Below are 16,891 nucleotides of genomic sequence, written 5' to 3'. Positions count from 1 at the left end.
TTAAAATAATAAAATATTAAAATAATAAAATATCAAAAACAGTTATATAAATGTTATAGAAATTCAAGAAATTTCAAGAAAGCTCTCTAATTAATTGCAAATTTCTTGTTTTGATCTTGTCTTAATTCAAGACAAAACCAAGACAAGATTTCTTGAATTTCTTGATCTTGATGAAACACTAGCAAGTGCGTGTACATTCGCTCATATTAGTCTCAAATTGAACTTACAGATAATATTTTTGTTAATTTGATAATGTTTTTGTTAATATGAATTATCTAATAAAAAAATCTAAGATATTCTCTCTATATGCATCAATCGATTTTAACAAAAAGTTTTTATCTAGAAAATTCTCTCTAATTAATTGCAAATTTCGATAAGTAAAATGCATTTACATTAATTCTATTGAAAATTATGTGTATATCCGACCGAGAATATTGCATAAATGTGATAATGTCGACAAGAATGCAAAAACATGTTTGTTATTAATCGCGTCAAAATGACGTACATATAATAAATAAGAAAAGTCGGAAAAGAAGATAAGTTCCTTCATTATAAGTTATTCGAAGATAAGATATTCTTTTGTTGTATATTGCGTGAAGATATCTTTTAGCATTTGCATGTACATACATTAAGAATACTTTTTTATTTTACACGTACATAAAGATAATCTTTATACAACTCCTATAGTGAGGAAATGTATCTTAACAATAACTTTATTTTGTGCAGATCATAAGGCTGACTTTTTCTTCTAAAACGTAAAAATGCAAATATAATATATACACGAGAAACAAAGAATCAGATTTTTGTTTTACGCGAATGATACTTGAACAAAGTCAACCTTGAAAAATTTCTTGTTACGTTCTTGTTAGAAGAAAAACATTAATTCTATAGGCAATAATAAAAAAGTCGTACTAGATTACTATTATTAAGTAAAGATAGTTAAATACGAAAGCTAAATATCTTTTGATACCTAATATTTTTATGTAAATTTTAAATACATTTTTCATTTTTATGTAAACTGCGCGTCAATTACTGTTGTTTAAAATACAATCACAAACTAAAGCTGAAATATTAAAATTACAAATTAAATTGATTTAATAATGATAAATATCTTAAAAACTTGCGAAAAATATCATCCGGACCATGTGATTAGTGATGGGTATCAAGATGCTTTGAATTAGTTCGAATATATCACAAAAAATACGAATTAATTTGAATACAAAATTTGAATTACAATCTTAAGAATCTTTTGAAGGTTTTGAATGTTTTGAAAAATCTTGAATCTTTTAATAAATTTTAAAGAGAATAAAATGTTAGAGAATAATTTTAGTTTAATTTTAGAGAATAAAAAATATTAAATAAATAATTATAATACGTCAAAGAAATGATGTTCAAATCAAAGAAACTTTTCTTTAACCGTATAGAGAGCAAGTTCAAATTTCTTCAATTCAAACAAATTTTTTTTTAATAAAAAAAATCGAGAATTATTAGACTCATCAAGACTTTCAAGATCTATCAAGATTTTCAGGATCTTCAAAATCTATTAAGACTTATAAGTTTACATCTTCGAATAATATTTGAAATGTTTCGAAGCAGAGCAATGGCTAAATTGATTGCAAATTCACAAGAGATATGATTGAATACCCATCACATGTGATATTTTGCTCAGTAAATTCTTTGTAGATTTTTAAGATGCTTATCAGCATTCTTATTAAATTAATGATCAATTTATTTAATTTGTGTGTGATTTTAATATTTCAGTTTCAATTTACGATTACGTTTCAAATCCGTAATCGGTGCGGAATTTATAAAGATGAAACGTATTTAAAATTTACATAAAAATAAACATCTTATAAATCCAGCTTCGATCGTATTTAGGATTTTACTTATTTAATTCTATAGAATTTTATAAAATATCATGCAATAAAAGTATTGTATAATACAATCAAACTGATATTAATATCAAACTGATATTATTATTATTATTATTATTATTATGTGAAGTATAATACCGGCCTTGCAATGTAGTACCCACTTGTTATTCTTTGAAATCTCGTGTGTGACTAACACAGTCATTTGCATCATAATGTGATAGAACGGATAATAGAAGAAAACATATTGCGTGATAAAAGTGGTTTCATAATATTTCAATAAATATGCGCATAATTTTCTCTTTAAATTGAATATATAAATTGATATAATAAAGAAATATTATATTAAAAAAGTATTATTTTAACATTTTAAACTTGATTTTTAAAATTTCAGTTGATGGGTTTAGAAATTCCAACAGATTACGGAGGTGCAGGTTGCAATTTTATGAGCACAATTTTAACCGTCGAAGAAGTTGCGAAAGTCGACGGAGCCGTAGCTGCTCTCGTAGACATTCATAATACTTTGGTTAACTCGCTTATTATTAAAGTTGGATCTAAGGAACACAAAGAAAAATATCTGCCTAAATTAGCACAAAAATATGTACGTTTGTCATGCCTTCGTTACTGATGCGTAAATAGAAAAACAGAACAAGACATATACGACTGCGATATTTTTTTTAGGCTGGTAGCTTTTGCCTGACGGAACCTAATTCCGGATCAGATGCGTTTGCTCTTAAAACCATAGCGAAAAAAGATGGTAGCGATTATGTAATAAATGGAACAAAAATGTGGATCTCAAATTCCGACATCGCGGAAGTGTTCTTGGTTTTCGCTAATGCAAATCCATCCACGGTGAGCAAAGTTTTATGTATTATGTAAAAAAGAAACATGGAATCATTAATGTAATCACGTAACGCTTTTTTAATTAAATAGGGATACCGCGGCATTACGACTTTCTTCGTGGATCGCGATACGCCCGGTTTGACTGTAGGTAAACCTGAAGACAAACTAGGCATCAAGGCATCTGGAACTTGTATGGTTCATTTTGATAATGTCAGGGTATGTAAAATTATTTAAAAAATCGTGCATGCAGTTATTGGATCTGTTTTTTGTTCCTGAATTAACGTTTGTATTTAAAGTAAAATAGATATAGAAGAAACCGGAGCACTATGAGTCAACGATTGTTCATTAGTTAAATATAATCTAGAATAATTTAAATTGAATACGATAGAGAACTTTAACATGGTTTAAAATTTGATTTAGGAAGGATTATTAGCATTTCAGATTGATTGTGTTGAAAGTTCGAAAAATCTTCCACGCGCAGTCATATCTGAAATAAATTGATTTAATATAAAGAATATATTATTCGAAACATCTAATTTTAAATCATGTTTGCGTTCTCTCGTATTTGTTGTATTTACGGTCGTTTCTTAAGTTTAAGTCTTAAGTTTAAATTTTGATACTACTAGTATTATACGACTGTTACTTCGTTGTCCTTTTACACTTTTATACTTTTTTCTAAACAGTGATTAAATTTTATTGTATAATTGTACAATGGGATGCCATGGATCACACATTAAATATTCATGATGAAACGGGACAATACAGAAAATATATGTATTAAAAGGGCAATTTATACTTCTAAGCAATTAATTTTATTTTAGCATAATAAATTTTGTATCTTATATTATTTATTTTTTTATTTGTTTTCTTCTAATTTTCTATTGTATTATTTAATAATTATTAGTTGTGATTAAATATATTTATATATTTTATTAATATATAATGACTATGCTAAGAATATATAAGAATGTATATGTTAATTGATGAAAATACTATTCAACTTTCGTCACCGTTATTTCTTGAATAATCCTACCATTTTGTATATGACTTATGATATCCTGGGTATAGGGCATTGAGTAATTTCTAAAAAAAATATATTTTTATTTTTTTCTTTAAAACTAATAAATATTTACTAAATATATTTATTCAATTTTTAAGTATGCATTATGCTTTAATAATTAAAAAAAAAGATACAAAAATTTTTATATTTAGTACTTTTAAGAATTAAAATTTTTGTGACTCATGGTGCCTTGGTCTTCCCTATCTATTTAAAGTTTAATGAAAGCGAAACAGAAAGTAGTTTTAGTGTAGTTCAGTATATAAAGAACAAGTTGCGATAAAGAATAGACTTTTTCTTACAACGTGTAAATACATCTATTATTGTATTTTTCTAACTTGTATCTTTTGTATTTATCTAACTTGTATTTTTTTCTAGGTACCTGAAAGCAATATTTTAGGCGAGTTTGGATACGGATACAAGTATGCGGCTGGTTTTCTGAATGAAGGTAGAGTAGGCATTGGCGCTCAAATGATTGGAATCGCGCAAGGAAGTTTAGATGCAACCATACCATATACGCTGGAAAGAAAGCAATTTGGAAAAGACGTTTTCTCATTCCAAGTATGCTTATTATTCAACGAACGAAATGTCCGTATAAACTTAAGATCTAAAAAATAATCTATTTTTAGGCAATGCAACATCAAATAGCTCAAGCAGTAACTGATTTAGAATGCGCCAGGTTATTGGTTTACAACGCAGCTAGATTGGTAGATGCTAAAAAAGATGTTATGAAAGAAGCGGCTATGGCCAAATTAATTGCATCTGGTATATAACTTGCTAATTTTTAATTTTTTAATTTTTAAATAAAAAAAATATTTACTTTAAACTTAAGACTATATATAGTAAAAGCTAATATATGTATATCATATTTATAGAAACTGCGTCACGTGTCACCACAAAGTGTATAGATTTTATGGGAGGTGTTGGATTTACAACCGATTTTCCTCAGGAGAAATATTATAGGGATGCCAAGATCGGCACGATTTACGAAGGTACAAGCAATATGCAGTTGTCAACGATTGCAAAATGTATACGCAAGGAATATTCGTAAATTAATAATCCTTAACATGACATTATATGTATTTACAATACAAGATTATTTTTTACATATATTTTTAATACTAAAAATTAGAGAAAATAGCATATGTATTATTCAGAGAGAATCAAAGGAGAATGAAGCAGAATTCAGTCGGAAGTCGCCGTTCATTGGAGTGAGTAAAAGATACGGTAAAAGATAAGATGGAATATAATGTTGCACACAATTATTGTACCGCGTTAGTATTGTGTATGTGTATACATACAGGATGCGTCACTAAAATCCAGACAAATTTCAATTTAAATTTTCCGTTATATTGTGCATCCACCAGAGGTTGTTGTTGGCGTCCGAGAAAGCCTGATGCTTCTAGTACAGATATATTCTCAAAATAACCGCAATGTTGAAACCAAATGCGGAGTATAATCGAAGAGTCGCGATCATCGAAGGCCTTCGCGTTGGGCACTTAGTAAATAATTCGGTTCTTTGGATATCTGAAATCAACCATTTATGACGTTGTGGCAAAATATACGGCTTTAGAACAGTCCAATAAAGATTTCAATATGCTAGTAAGGAAGAGTCACTCAAAAGATTGCGAGGACTCTCGCAATTGTTGAAAGAGCTCAAACGTTGATTTCGGATGACCCAGGCAATCATTGCGAAAATTAGCATCAATTGTTGGTATAAGCGAGCCAATAATGCGTCGAATTGCCGAGGAGGACCTTCGACACACCAATCGTACATATTAAAGATATGACAAATGCTCTCTGAGGTTGCCATCCTGTATATGCATATTTGCGGAAGTGCACAATAAATGGCGGAACCATCAGAGAATACTCTTCATGTCACTCTCCCTTGATTCTCTCTATTTTTCCTAATTTAAAAATTCCTAATTAAAATATTTTTATACTTTTATATTTTAATATTCGAATACTAATATCAAATGTATAAGGGATATCCAATTCTGATATAAGTTTTATAAATCAATACAATCAAATAATATTTATTCGAGCTAACACAAGATGATAATGTGCAAATTGGTTTATTTAAATCAATAACATAATTATAATCGCAGATGTTTCGGATGTGAAGTCAGATGAGATTCAACGTCCAACGCGCATATGAATAGTTCAATAACATTTTGACGATTATTATATCAGGAAGTATAATAACATCACTGTTACTATTCTTAGATGATTGAATTCTGTTAACAATTTTACATGGAGCATTGATAAGGATCTGAAACAACATCAAAACATCTGTGATTATAATTATGGTGATTTAAATAAATCAATTTGCACATTGTCCTGTGCTGGCTCGAATAGGCATTATTTGATTGTATTGTTATATAAATCAATAACAAATACCGAAATTCAATGAAATAAATTTATTATAATATTTAGATATAAAACAATAGAGAGATGTACATAATAATACTTTTTATACTATTAACTACTATTATTATACTATTAATCTTCCAGCGGGCGCGCACATGTTCTCCGTACATGCGCGCCAATTTTATGAAGGGGATACAGGATAAAATCTATTTTCTAGATCTCGGCTTCCCAAGACATTTCTTTTCGTCGATTTGCTTAGGTTGAATTCTGTTAGCGTAGAATCAATTTTTAAAATATCAGGGCATTTTTTTCAGAAAAATGTTCCTGTGGAGGAATCACTCAATGCCGGTGAAAAGCGAGAGAGGTGTAAGTTGTGCAAAAATACAACCATCATCCTCAAATGCAACAAATGTTTTCATTTTACTTGTAAAAAACATTCGATGACAATTATTATTTGTAATAATTATACTACGACCGAAAGCGCATAAAACTTTTTTTTATTAATACATTTTCTAATAAAAGATAATACTTATTTTTTTAAACAAATGATTATTTAGATATCATAAATTTTTATCACATAATGCTTATTTAACGATTAGCTTTAATCTCTCGAATTGTCAGTCTTATTCTACGATGTTTTCTGTATACAGCGTACTCACTGGAAGGTTTATGATATAAAGAATAAAGATGTGATATATAAAATAAAATTACACGATTTTATCTTTCATGAAATTTACTATTTAAATTATCTTTATAGAAGTACAATAAATATAGATAGATATAGTCCAAAGTACAAATACTTCTATTACTAACAACAGTTTAAACATTTCTATTTTGGATTCATACATTTCATTTTGGATCATGAGGTAATTTAAAACCTACAAGATCCGCAGTTTCCTTTATGCTACGTTCACCTTTACCAGCGTATTGTTTATGAATATCCTTACATGCTCGCTGAGACTTCAAGTAGCAAAGATACATCTCTGCTAAGTTCTTTAATTCTTCTCGCGCTTTACATAAAACTTCAGAGGTTTCTTTATGGGCATGTGCTTGTTCCATGACATAATGTAACATTGCGTTCTCTTTTGTATTTTTAGTCTGTGAAACTCGACGCAGCTCTTGCACCAGAGAACGGACAATTTTAATATTACTATTCATTGTCGTTGTATTCTAAAAGCAAATTGGAATAATTAGTCGCTCGAGTATTGAGAAACAAGAATTACATTTTATTACACTGAATAACTCTGTAAGAACTAAAGAAGATAATTACAGTATCAAACGTCATTTGTCACTGCACAGCTGTAACGAATTCAACATCTTTCGTTAAATACTGTGGTTCCTCTTTAGAATTCCAGAAATCTGCTGGGACCTTAAGCAGATTTTGTCTTGTAAAGATATGAATATTAAGGTCGTTGAAAACTTCCTCGTACACGAAGGAATTTTCCAATCGAATCTCTGTAACATAAGGTCGAATGCGTAATATGTAGCCTGCTGTATTCAATACGTCCTTATGCAAGGAATTGTCGACGGTGTTTGAGAGACTGTTGGCCAGCAGGATGCAACTGCTCAGTCCATTACCCCAATTCGCATATAGGAAATTATTGGTCAGCTGCCGCGAGCAGTGCGGCATGTATATAAGGGTGGTCCTATCTCGTTGGACGACACGCTTGCCTTCCTCGTTTGTCTCTATGATCTCTAATCCCAAGGTACGCAAAGTTTGCACTTCCTCGGGATAGAACGCCGGATCGTATACGTATACGCGAACTGGCTCGTATCGCACCTTCAGACACAGCAGAAGCGCCAATTGGCATCTCGACGATCTATACTGCGAGAACTGTCCTAACCCGTAGCAGACTATCTCGGAAATACTGTTAGAGCCTAAAACGGCTAGGGATTCCGACAGCCGACTAAAAATGAACTTGATAAACGATGTGTCTCTGATTTCGACTACCGTCTTGTCTAACGTGCTGAAAGTCGCCGTAAAAGAAACGTGATTGCGATTAGAATCAATCAGGTTAAATGTAGGTCGCGATATGCATTAGATTAGGTTAGGTTAAAATTAAGTAAGGATAGCGAGACGCAACTGTGACATGGCTTACCGAAGAAGAAACTCGTGATCGACCTCACAGTCCTGTTCTACGATCACGCTCGACAACGCGTTTCTAAGTAAATTCCTTCTTCCGTTACGACGTTTTCCACGACGAGTCACCAATACGAAGTTGTCCGCTTCTGACATGACTGAATATGGCGCCGTTTGTTACTATTTACATTTTTCTTCGCTAGATGACGCTACCAACCGCGCTTGCTTTCACTTGTCTTTAGTGTTTTTTTAACAAAATCTTTCTTTTTATTGATTCTAAAAAAAAGATTCTAAAAAATTCTTTTTCATATAATGAGACGTCCACAATAGTGTGTAATTTAAATATAGGGAATAGCAGTAACCTACCTTATATATGCGTCAGCATATTATAATTTGTCCAAATTTTTATTTTAAAAATTGTATAAATTGCTAGACGCCTATTGTCGTCATTACATTATGTTTCTATTCCGAGAGTCTTGTATTTTCCTACGTTCTCACAATTACAAGAGTTTTTTTTAAGATTTAATATTTTTTATTTGTAATACTTTACCGCGTGTGAGGCCCATTTCATCAATTTAGCTTGGATTTTATTTACTCTTATATCTATTTTTTTAGGCATATTTTTTAAAAGTAGAATGAAAATAAAAATAAATTAAATTGAGATTAAAATTACTCTACAGTGGTAGAAATGGACATAATTAAATTATATATATGTATGCTTGTGCATTGATATTGCCACCTATTATATTATATTCTGAATGCAAATAATAAACGACGAGTTTCATTACGATTTAACAAAGTAAAAAACATCATAGCCACTTTTACCAGTAAATGCATTCCGACTATTTTCGGTGCAAAAGTATGACGAATGTAACAATACTTAAACAATACTAAAACGCTACATAATAATTATCATGACACCTAAGTGCCCAGCAAAAAGAGAATGGATTAAAATGGATTGAAATTTTTTTCTATCCGAATGCATGTTTTAAATAGCAAATACTTTTTTTGGGGTTTAATTGGATTTAATTGGATTCAATTAGATTCAATTGGATGCAATTGGATTAAAAAACTGCATTTTCTATTCAAAATTTTGAATTGAAGTATTTACAATGTATTGGGTGTGCAGAAAAAGCTAATATTATTTTTAGATTGAAAGGCATAGATGTGCTCCATGCAATTCCTATAAATGAATAAAAATGCATTCAGAATTGAAAAGCATTCATTTTAACATTTATAAATCAATATTTCTGAAAATCTGAATCTATTTCAATTCATTTCAATCCATTCTCGTTTATTGGGTGCACGAACATCGGTTTTTTTTTTTTCGCTTACGCCCATGGACTGTCTCGTGTCTCGCATGAAACGTACATACAGTCTAACGGGACAGTGCAAGGTAGTGGAAATGAGTCATTCGTTACCCGCCACGACCCATCGTGTATAACCGAGCAAATAAGTCGCAATCGTGCCGCGCCGAGGACGACGACTGCTTCAATAGTCGTCAGACCAATATAGAGTAACGTTAAACAAAAAAGTTTCCGCACTTCCTTTTCTCTCTTTCACTCCGATACTTCCGTTACAATTCGTCATAATATGACATCGGAGCGCTTCCCCGATGCGCTTTAATGCATTTGAAAAGTGTCCTCGAGAATGAACCTCCGCGCGTGCAAAGCCTACTTTTGAAACTTTGCCTTCGTAATAAAATTGACGATCAACTATTCAACTGAATAAAGCATCGTCCAAGAGTAAATAAGTGATTAATTTATATGATATTTGTTTTTGCAGGCGCCAGCTTTGTGCTTTCACGGATTCACGTCTCTCTCGCATTATAATGTGTTGCGCTTGAAACGACGAGTTGTTTATATGAAACGAGTAGATAACAAGATTTGGCACAGAATTTATTTTCGTGCCGCGTGTTGTGTGATGAAACGATAGAGTATATAACGTGTTTAATCTCGGCACAAATAAATGACGAAAATTGTTAAATTCCGCCGGTATCCACGGCATCGATATTCCGTGTATAATATACGTCGTATGCCTATCGCCTGCGGAGATTCTAAATTGTCATACACGAATACGTATAACGATGAAAATGTCGCTTAGCTAACCACACTTCGCAGCAGGTGTGCGAAAGGTGTCACGCCTTTGACTTTCGACTAATAACCGATGTGAATGATGTGATGTTACCGCAATGTCCCTCACCTCGAGAACAAACAGATGGGCCTCGAGAGTAATTATTATATTACAGCTGGTCACCTGGAACGCTGTTGGCATCATTCTTCTTCACAGAGGCGTCAGCACATTGCACAGGAGAATCTTGGAAACCAGCAATGTTATCGAGGTAATGGAGATAATTTTCTACTCTTGTTATGTAAATATACCATTATTACACATATATGCAATAATTGCATTTATAATAATTAATCTTCATTATTAATAATTATATTGTGTAATTATTATTATCAAGGTCTATTATAGCCATCTTATTAATATGTATTTATTTAATATATACATAAAATAATTGTTTATAATGATTATTACTATATATATCTTTATTATCATCATATTATAATCATATTATATAATATGATTGTTAATAAAATAATTATAAAATATAATTAAATTATTATCAACTCAGCAAAGAGAACAGTTTGAAATGGAATTTTCATCAGATCTTTAGAAATACAATCAGATTTTTAGAAATACAGATTCATGAATATTAAAATAAATCCTTTTTATTAAAATGAATCTTAAATGCATTTTTATTCATTTATAGACATAGAGTATTATTTCTATGCTTTTTAATCTAAAAATAATATTATAGTATTTTGTGCGCATTGTGAATATACTACTTAATTTAAAATTCTAAATAGCAAATACAGTTTTTCAATCTTTTTTAATCTTTGAATATAATGATAATATCGCGGCCATTTCTGCATTGTGAATACTGCTTAAAATTCTGAATAGGAAATGTAGTTTTTTCAGTTGAATTTAAAAATAATATCAGCTATTTCTGTGCATCATTGAATACTGCTAAATTCAAAATTCTGAATAGGAAATGCAATCTTTTAATCCAATTGAATAAAAAAAGTTTTTTTTAAATGGGCCATGAATACTATTTACTTCAAAATTGTGAGTAGAAAATCCATTGTTTCATTTAAAAATATACCATGCTATTTTATTCAGAATTATGAATAAGAAATTTTTCGTTTTGATTCAACTGAGTAATTAAAAAAAAGTTGTACCGTAAAAATATATCATGAGAAAGAAGGAGAGAATTTTACTTAATTTAATAGTTAAAAGAAACATAAAAAAACTAAATATGAACAATAAATGTTACATATATAAATTCCTTAATTTTAATTAATAAATTAATCGCTTTTATATACATTTTATATTAATTTTATATTAATACGTTTTCTTTATTATACAACTAGAGTATATATTTTGTGAAAAAGTTTTAAAATAACAACTATAGAATTTCATGTAATTACTACTTTAATTTATTTACTAAATTAAAATATAAAAATTTTTTTGTATATAGAATCCAATCCATTTTTAAAATACGGATTCGGAAAATTTCCAATCCATTTCAATCCATTTTCGTTTGCTGGGAAGGTTCGTTATAATAATTATTACGTGTATAGATTGTATATACATATGTGTATAGGTATAATTTGTGGAATCGCAATTATCTCTACTTATATAAAATTGCCCACACACACATATATGTATACATAACGTACTCTTTACCTTTCTATAGGTAGATCCCCCGACCAGTTTGGAGTCCATCGTATCATCTACGAGACACGAATATGATCTATCCACCCAGCAACAACCGATCGATAAAAACGTGGAGATAATTCAAATAGATCCATCTCTAGATGATGATACGAATCTCTCTGGATTAACTGGAATTAGAAACGAACGATTAAAGGACGCATCCGAAATTTTTTCGGAGAAGCAACGATCTATGCTCTTTCTCGCGGATCCTCTCGCAGTTCCGACAACCGAGAATAATGTAATGAACAAGATCTCGAGAATAGCTCGAGACAGGGAGCATATTCTCGGCAACAGAATTTCAAATAACATTCCTGCGGAAGAGGACGTCACTTCAATTTCGGATTATTCGGAATATAAGACTACGGGATCGGTTTTGAGGAAAGAGGAGGATCTCGATCTCGTAGAAAACGCGACACGAGCCACAGTGCACGAGACATCCATTCTTGACAAGGAGGCTGGTCAGGATCAATTTACTATCAGGACAGACAAAAACAACGTAAAATTCTCCCGCGTGAATGAAAACATCGCGACGACGGCCGTCGCTTTAGTGTCTATCGGTGCGATTATGCTGCTGATAGGGCCGATCGTGATCATAATGCGGATTTTGGACGAGAGGAGGCAAGCGAGAAAACTGATGGCGTTGCCGTCAAGATCGCGAGAAGATCTGCCACCTACGTACGAGCAGGCCGTTCTCATGGACGAAGCGCCAAGGTATTCGACGCTCGCGTTGAACTACGATCACACGCCGCCGCCCTCGCCGACTTTCTCGTCCACCTACACCTTTTCGAACTCTGCGACATAGTTGTATCTTAGACGGAATTTGGGTGGAGAAATTTTTTTCTCTATTGCTTTTTTGTATAATAAAAATCGATTTATTATGAGACGATTTTTTAAATTAATAAGCATCCTTATATTAGACAGAGGGAGAAAATAGAGAAAAGAAGAGAGAGACAGAGAAAGAAAGAGAGAGAGAGAGAGAGAGAGAGAGAGAGAGAAAGAGAGAGAGAGAGAGAGAGAAAGAGAAGCAACGAAGACCTTTCTAAAACAACCCTTCTGTGGGCCCTCGTGTTTCGGGGACCACCCGCTGATGGACCGAGCTACCGTTTCGGTCCATAAATGTGACGGAAAGGCGCCCTGAAATTAACGAATCCCGAAGAGAAGTCAAGTTCAGAAATTGTAAAAGGTCCAAGACTGGATAAAATGCCTTTCGAATTCCATTTAAAATACTAATTGTAAAATACTTTTAAAAAGTGTATTTAAAATGCAAAATGCAAAATAGGTTTTTCGAATCCATTTTAAATGTAAAATGGATAAATAGGCATTTTAAACAGTTTTTGAATGCAAAATGGTTTTTCCTGCCCAAGCGAAAAAAAAATTTTTATGAAAAAATACAGAAAAATTATATAGATTGAGACAAGATCTTAGAAATCCTTAATTTTTTGTAGATATTTGCAGTGGAACATTGAATGAGATTTGTCTTAGAAATATATAATTTTTCGTAGATATTCATAGTGAGACAGAGTGATTTTTTTTGGAGACAAAGGATTTCTTGGTTTTTTTAAATAAACAACATTACTCTACGTCCTATTACGAATATTTACGAAAAATTAAGAATTTTTAAGATCTTGTTTTAATCTAAATAGTTTTTCGTAAAACTTTCCGTCAAGGCGATATACATTTTTTAAAAGTATTTTACTTTTGAACTTCTTATACATTTTTTAAAAGTATTTTACGTTTGTACTTCTGTACATCAATGATTCAAGGGAAAATTTGTAAAAACATAGAAAAACCATTTATCTATTTTATAAAGATTAAATGATAAACATGATTCCATTTCAAATGTAAAATGAAAATGATTTTTCAAAAATGATTTTTGAAATACAAAATTTCCATTTTAAATATATATTTAAAATTATTTTATATATTATTCAGCCCTGAAAAGATTTACAAACTTTTAATATTATTATTGTTAGATTATGATAGTTAATATATAACCATTTGTAAACCAAAGAAAAGAATGAAGAAGACTACTGTATTCACAATGCTCCTCAAAATTTTATTTCCTTTGTATTTCTTATGATTTTGAACTCATTCTTAATTCTTGTATCGTTAATCAAAAATTATTAGAGATATACTTTATATGTTGAAATATAAGTCCTACATAAATTGCGAGGAACTTTTAAAGTAGAAACTTGATTTATTAGATTGTACCGAAATTTATAATTTATTTCATTTTGTCAGTTGAATAGCTCTGTTATTGTCGATTATCCTTCATTTAAAATACTAGAGATAATTACGAAAAGCCTTATTATACTTCCAAGAGAAAAGTACTGCAAGTTTACTTTATATACATATACATTTTTTCTTTTGTACCTCTTATTTCGTGTTAATATTAATACAAGAAAAATATCTAGTATAAATGTTTCTTGTTGTGTGTAACTTGAAATATCTTTCTACTTTCAAAACTTTTACCTTGAATTTGGAGGTACTATACAATACATGAAAACAGGTATATTCATAGTCAGAGAGCTTATATTCAAGACTGTCTTAATTACAGTCTTAAAAAATTACGAGCCAATCAAAAGGTCTTAACTTCTTAAGACATTACTTAAGACAGTCTTGAAATAAGAACGGACTATGAATATGACCCTAAAAGTGTTAACGGCATCCTTAATCGGATTTAATCCGTAGTTACGAAATTATCCAATATAACCATAACTACTTTTCTGAAGAATGGACTGTGATCGATTAATTTTATAACTATGCGGATATTATTAAACTCGATTAATGCTCGTTTCTATCAATATAAATTAATTTTAATCTTGGTTCAATTTATTTTTCATCCTTTTGTAATTGTTAGAACTAGAGAAAGATGAAGAGTTAGTTAAACGAAGATTGAAATTACATTGATAGAAACAAGCATTAAGGTTATATTTCTTCATTATATTTCTTATGATTACAAGATCATGAAACATGTGAAGAAAATTTTAAAAGCGTTGCAAATCCGTATGAATCCATTGTAAATCTTTGTCTAACAATTTCACAAACTAGAAGAATTCAAACAGTAATAAATCGAAATGTAACGAATAATTGCATGGCTAATCAAGAATCTAGTTGACTATAATTATTAGCTGTATTCAAATTTATTTTCTATACGGTTAATCAAATACGTCGGATAATTCTGCAATTAATTGTAATATTTACAGTTATTTGTAAAAAAATATGTTTCTGTCTGTTTTTATTTATGTCAGTATAATTCAATCGCGATATCATTAATTGGGAATTTATTTTGATGATCGAATATGAAATTTGATTTACAAATGTAAAATTTTTGAGAAACGTTACTGGATATTTTTTTCTCGCGACAAGAGCATTTTACAATTTTACCGTTAATCACAAACGGATGAATCGCTACTTTCATCGGTGAAAAATCACGCGGAGGTGTGCGAATGATGACACCGATCTTTTTTGAATCCGCCCATGCAAGCGAGACGAATGCGAGACGATTATAAACCCCCGGCACGAGTCATCTCGCGCACAAAAACCCGCTCGCCATTTTTCCATCAAATTCCATCATCATTTATATAGCTAGAGCTTATATAGCTTCACCCTTCGACTTCGTACAAAAGAAAACGGAACGATATTTGATACAAATGGAGCATCGAAACTTTTCGGCAATAAACCCCATAAGCGCTGTGAAATCAAAAATACCTGACTACTTATTTGACGAATATCGTAAAATAATTAAATACTGATGCTTCACTATAACGTCAAAAGAACTCGTGATTGTAATGATTATCCGCTCATCATATTTTGCGAAATAAGTTTTATTTCTCACAGTTTCAGCTCTTTTTCAGCTTATCTCTTAACTCTGCTACCTTATTTGCAGATTTATTTGACTCAAGAAGAAAAATTTCAAGCACATAAACTCAAATTAATTAATTAATTAATTAATTTTGTACTAATATTTATTTAAAAATTTTCCTCTGATATTTGATAATTTCATCTGTTAATGTAAAATCTTTTTTTTTTTTTTTTTCAAAGCTCTTTGATAAAATTGATCCAAGTGCTATGATTGTATAGTAAATTTGAACAGAAACACCAACAGAGTTAATATTATTTCAAATTTTATAGATATAATATTTTATATGTATATTTTATTTTTAAATATAAAATTTAAGTATAAAATTAAAAATAGTATAAAAAATCCTAGCATTCGGAGAAAGCGTTTCTTAACGGACGAGAGATGGCACCTAACACGAGGGGGTGCATCACCTGGTGAGACCATCCATCACGAGTCTAGAAAAAGGGAGAAAGGCACCGACGAGAGCGAGGGAGTCTGAGCAAAAGGGATGTGTTCGCAATTTGTACTCGTCACGTTTCACGCTGGCGCCTTCTAAGAGCCGAAAGGGGTTGCAGCGGGGGTTGCAGCTCGTAACCTCGTTATACGTCGAACTGTATATTACCATCGACTATCGTCTCGACAGTACGCGCGTCTGTCCATTAACTCCTCGTCGTAGGATATTAACGTTTTGTATATCGCCCAGGGCGGAAGAGAGGAAGGGTGGTGGTTGAACTCGTAAAGCACACCCGGTGTACAACCGCCCACATGGATTCTTCCCGTTATGCGAGCTTCCTTTTGACCCTTGCACTGTCAAACGAAGGGTCCAACGCAACAGTTTGAGCCTACTCCTTTAGGGAGAAAATTGTGAAGATCAATTTTAGAACGATTACAAAATTTTTGTTTTAATCTGATCTAATTTTATAAGTACCTCTTACATTTTGCTTATATAGAAGAATTTACTTCAGATTTAATTTAAATGAATAAAAAGAATTCGATTTGTCTATTATTATTTGACTTATCTGGAAAGATCTAGGTTTACCTTT

General features: G+C 31.1%; 3 protein-coding genes across 3 annotated transcripts in view; 2 read left to right on the top strand and 1 right to left on the bottom strand.

Annotated features, from left to right (window-relative positions):
* LOC108690178 (short/branched chain specific acyl-CoA dehydrogenase, mitochondrial-like) overlaps nucleotides 1-5,651 on the top strand; it is a 10,653-nt gene extending 5,002 nt beyond the window's left edge. The window contains exons 4-9 of the mRNA XM_018197347.1: nucleotides 2,266-2,472; nucleotides 2,553-2,723; nucleotides 2,805-2,930; nucleotides 4,150-4,332; nucleotides 4,401-4,536; nucleotides 4,647-5,651. Coding sequence (XP_018052836.1) covers nucleotides 2,266-2,472; nucleotides 2,553-2,723; nucleotides 2,805-2,930; nucleotides 4,150-4,332; nucleotides 4,401-4,536; nucleotides 4,647-4,822 — 999 coding nt within the window. The 3' untranslated portion in view covers nucleotides 4,823-5,651. The remainder of the gene's footprint in view (nucleotides 1-2,265; nucleotides 2,473-2,552; nucleotides 2,724-2,804; nucleotides 2,931-4,149; nucleotides 4,333-4,400; nucleotides 4,537-4,646) is intronic.
* A 1,579-nt stretch (nucleotides 5,652-7,230) lies between these two features.
* On the bottom strand, nucleotides 7,231-8,606 carry LOC108690169 (SRR1-like protein). The gene is made up of 4 exons (XM_018197334.1): nucleotides 8,588-8,606; nucleotides 8,241-8,497; nucleotides 7,412-8,108; nucleotides 7,231-7,311 (listed from the first exon to the last, which is right to left on the bottom strand). The coding sequence occupies exons 2-3, from the start codon at nucleotides 8,375-8,377 to the stop codon at nucleotides 7,430-7,432; spliced, it is 816 nt and encodes a 271-aa protein (XP_018052823.1). The 5' UTR covers nucleotides 8,378-8,497; nucleotides 8,588-8,606; the 3' UTR covers nucleotides 7,231-7,311; nucleotides 7,412-7,429.
* Nucleotides 8,607-9,647: 1,041 nt separating this feature from the next.
* On the top strand, nucleotides 9,648-12,885 carry LOC108690166. Its single transcript, XM_018197328.1, has 3 exons — nucleotides 9,648-9,737; nucleotides 10,007-10,562; nucleotides 11,985-12,885. The coding sequence occupies exons 2-3, from the start codon at nucleotides 10,413-10,415 to the stop codon at nucleotides 12,804-12,806; spliced, it is 972 nt and encodes a 323-aa protein (XP_018052817.1). The 5' UTR covers nucleotides 9,648-9,737; nucleotides 10,007-10,412; the 3' UTR covers nucleotides 12,807-12,885.
* The last annotated feature ends 4,006 nt before the right edge of the window (nucleotides 12,886-16,891 follow it).

This window comes from Atta colombica, unplaced genomic scaffold, assembly GCF_001594045.1.
Source record: "Atta colombica isolate Treedump-2 unplaced genomic scaffold, Acol1.0 scaffold297, whole genome shotgun sequence".
Taxonomy (NCBI): Eukaryota; Metazoa; Arthropoda; class Insecta; order Hymenoptera; family Formicidae; genus Atta; species Atta colombica.
This window is presented reverse-complemented; position numbering and strand designations above follow the sequence as displayed.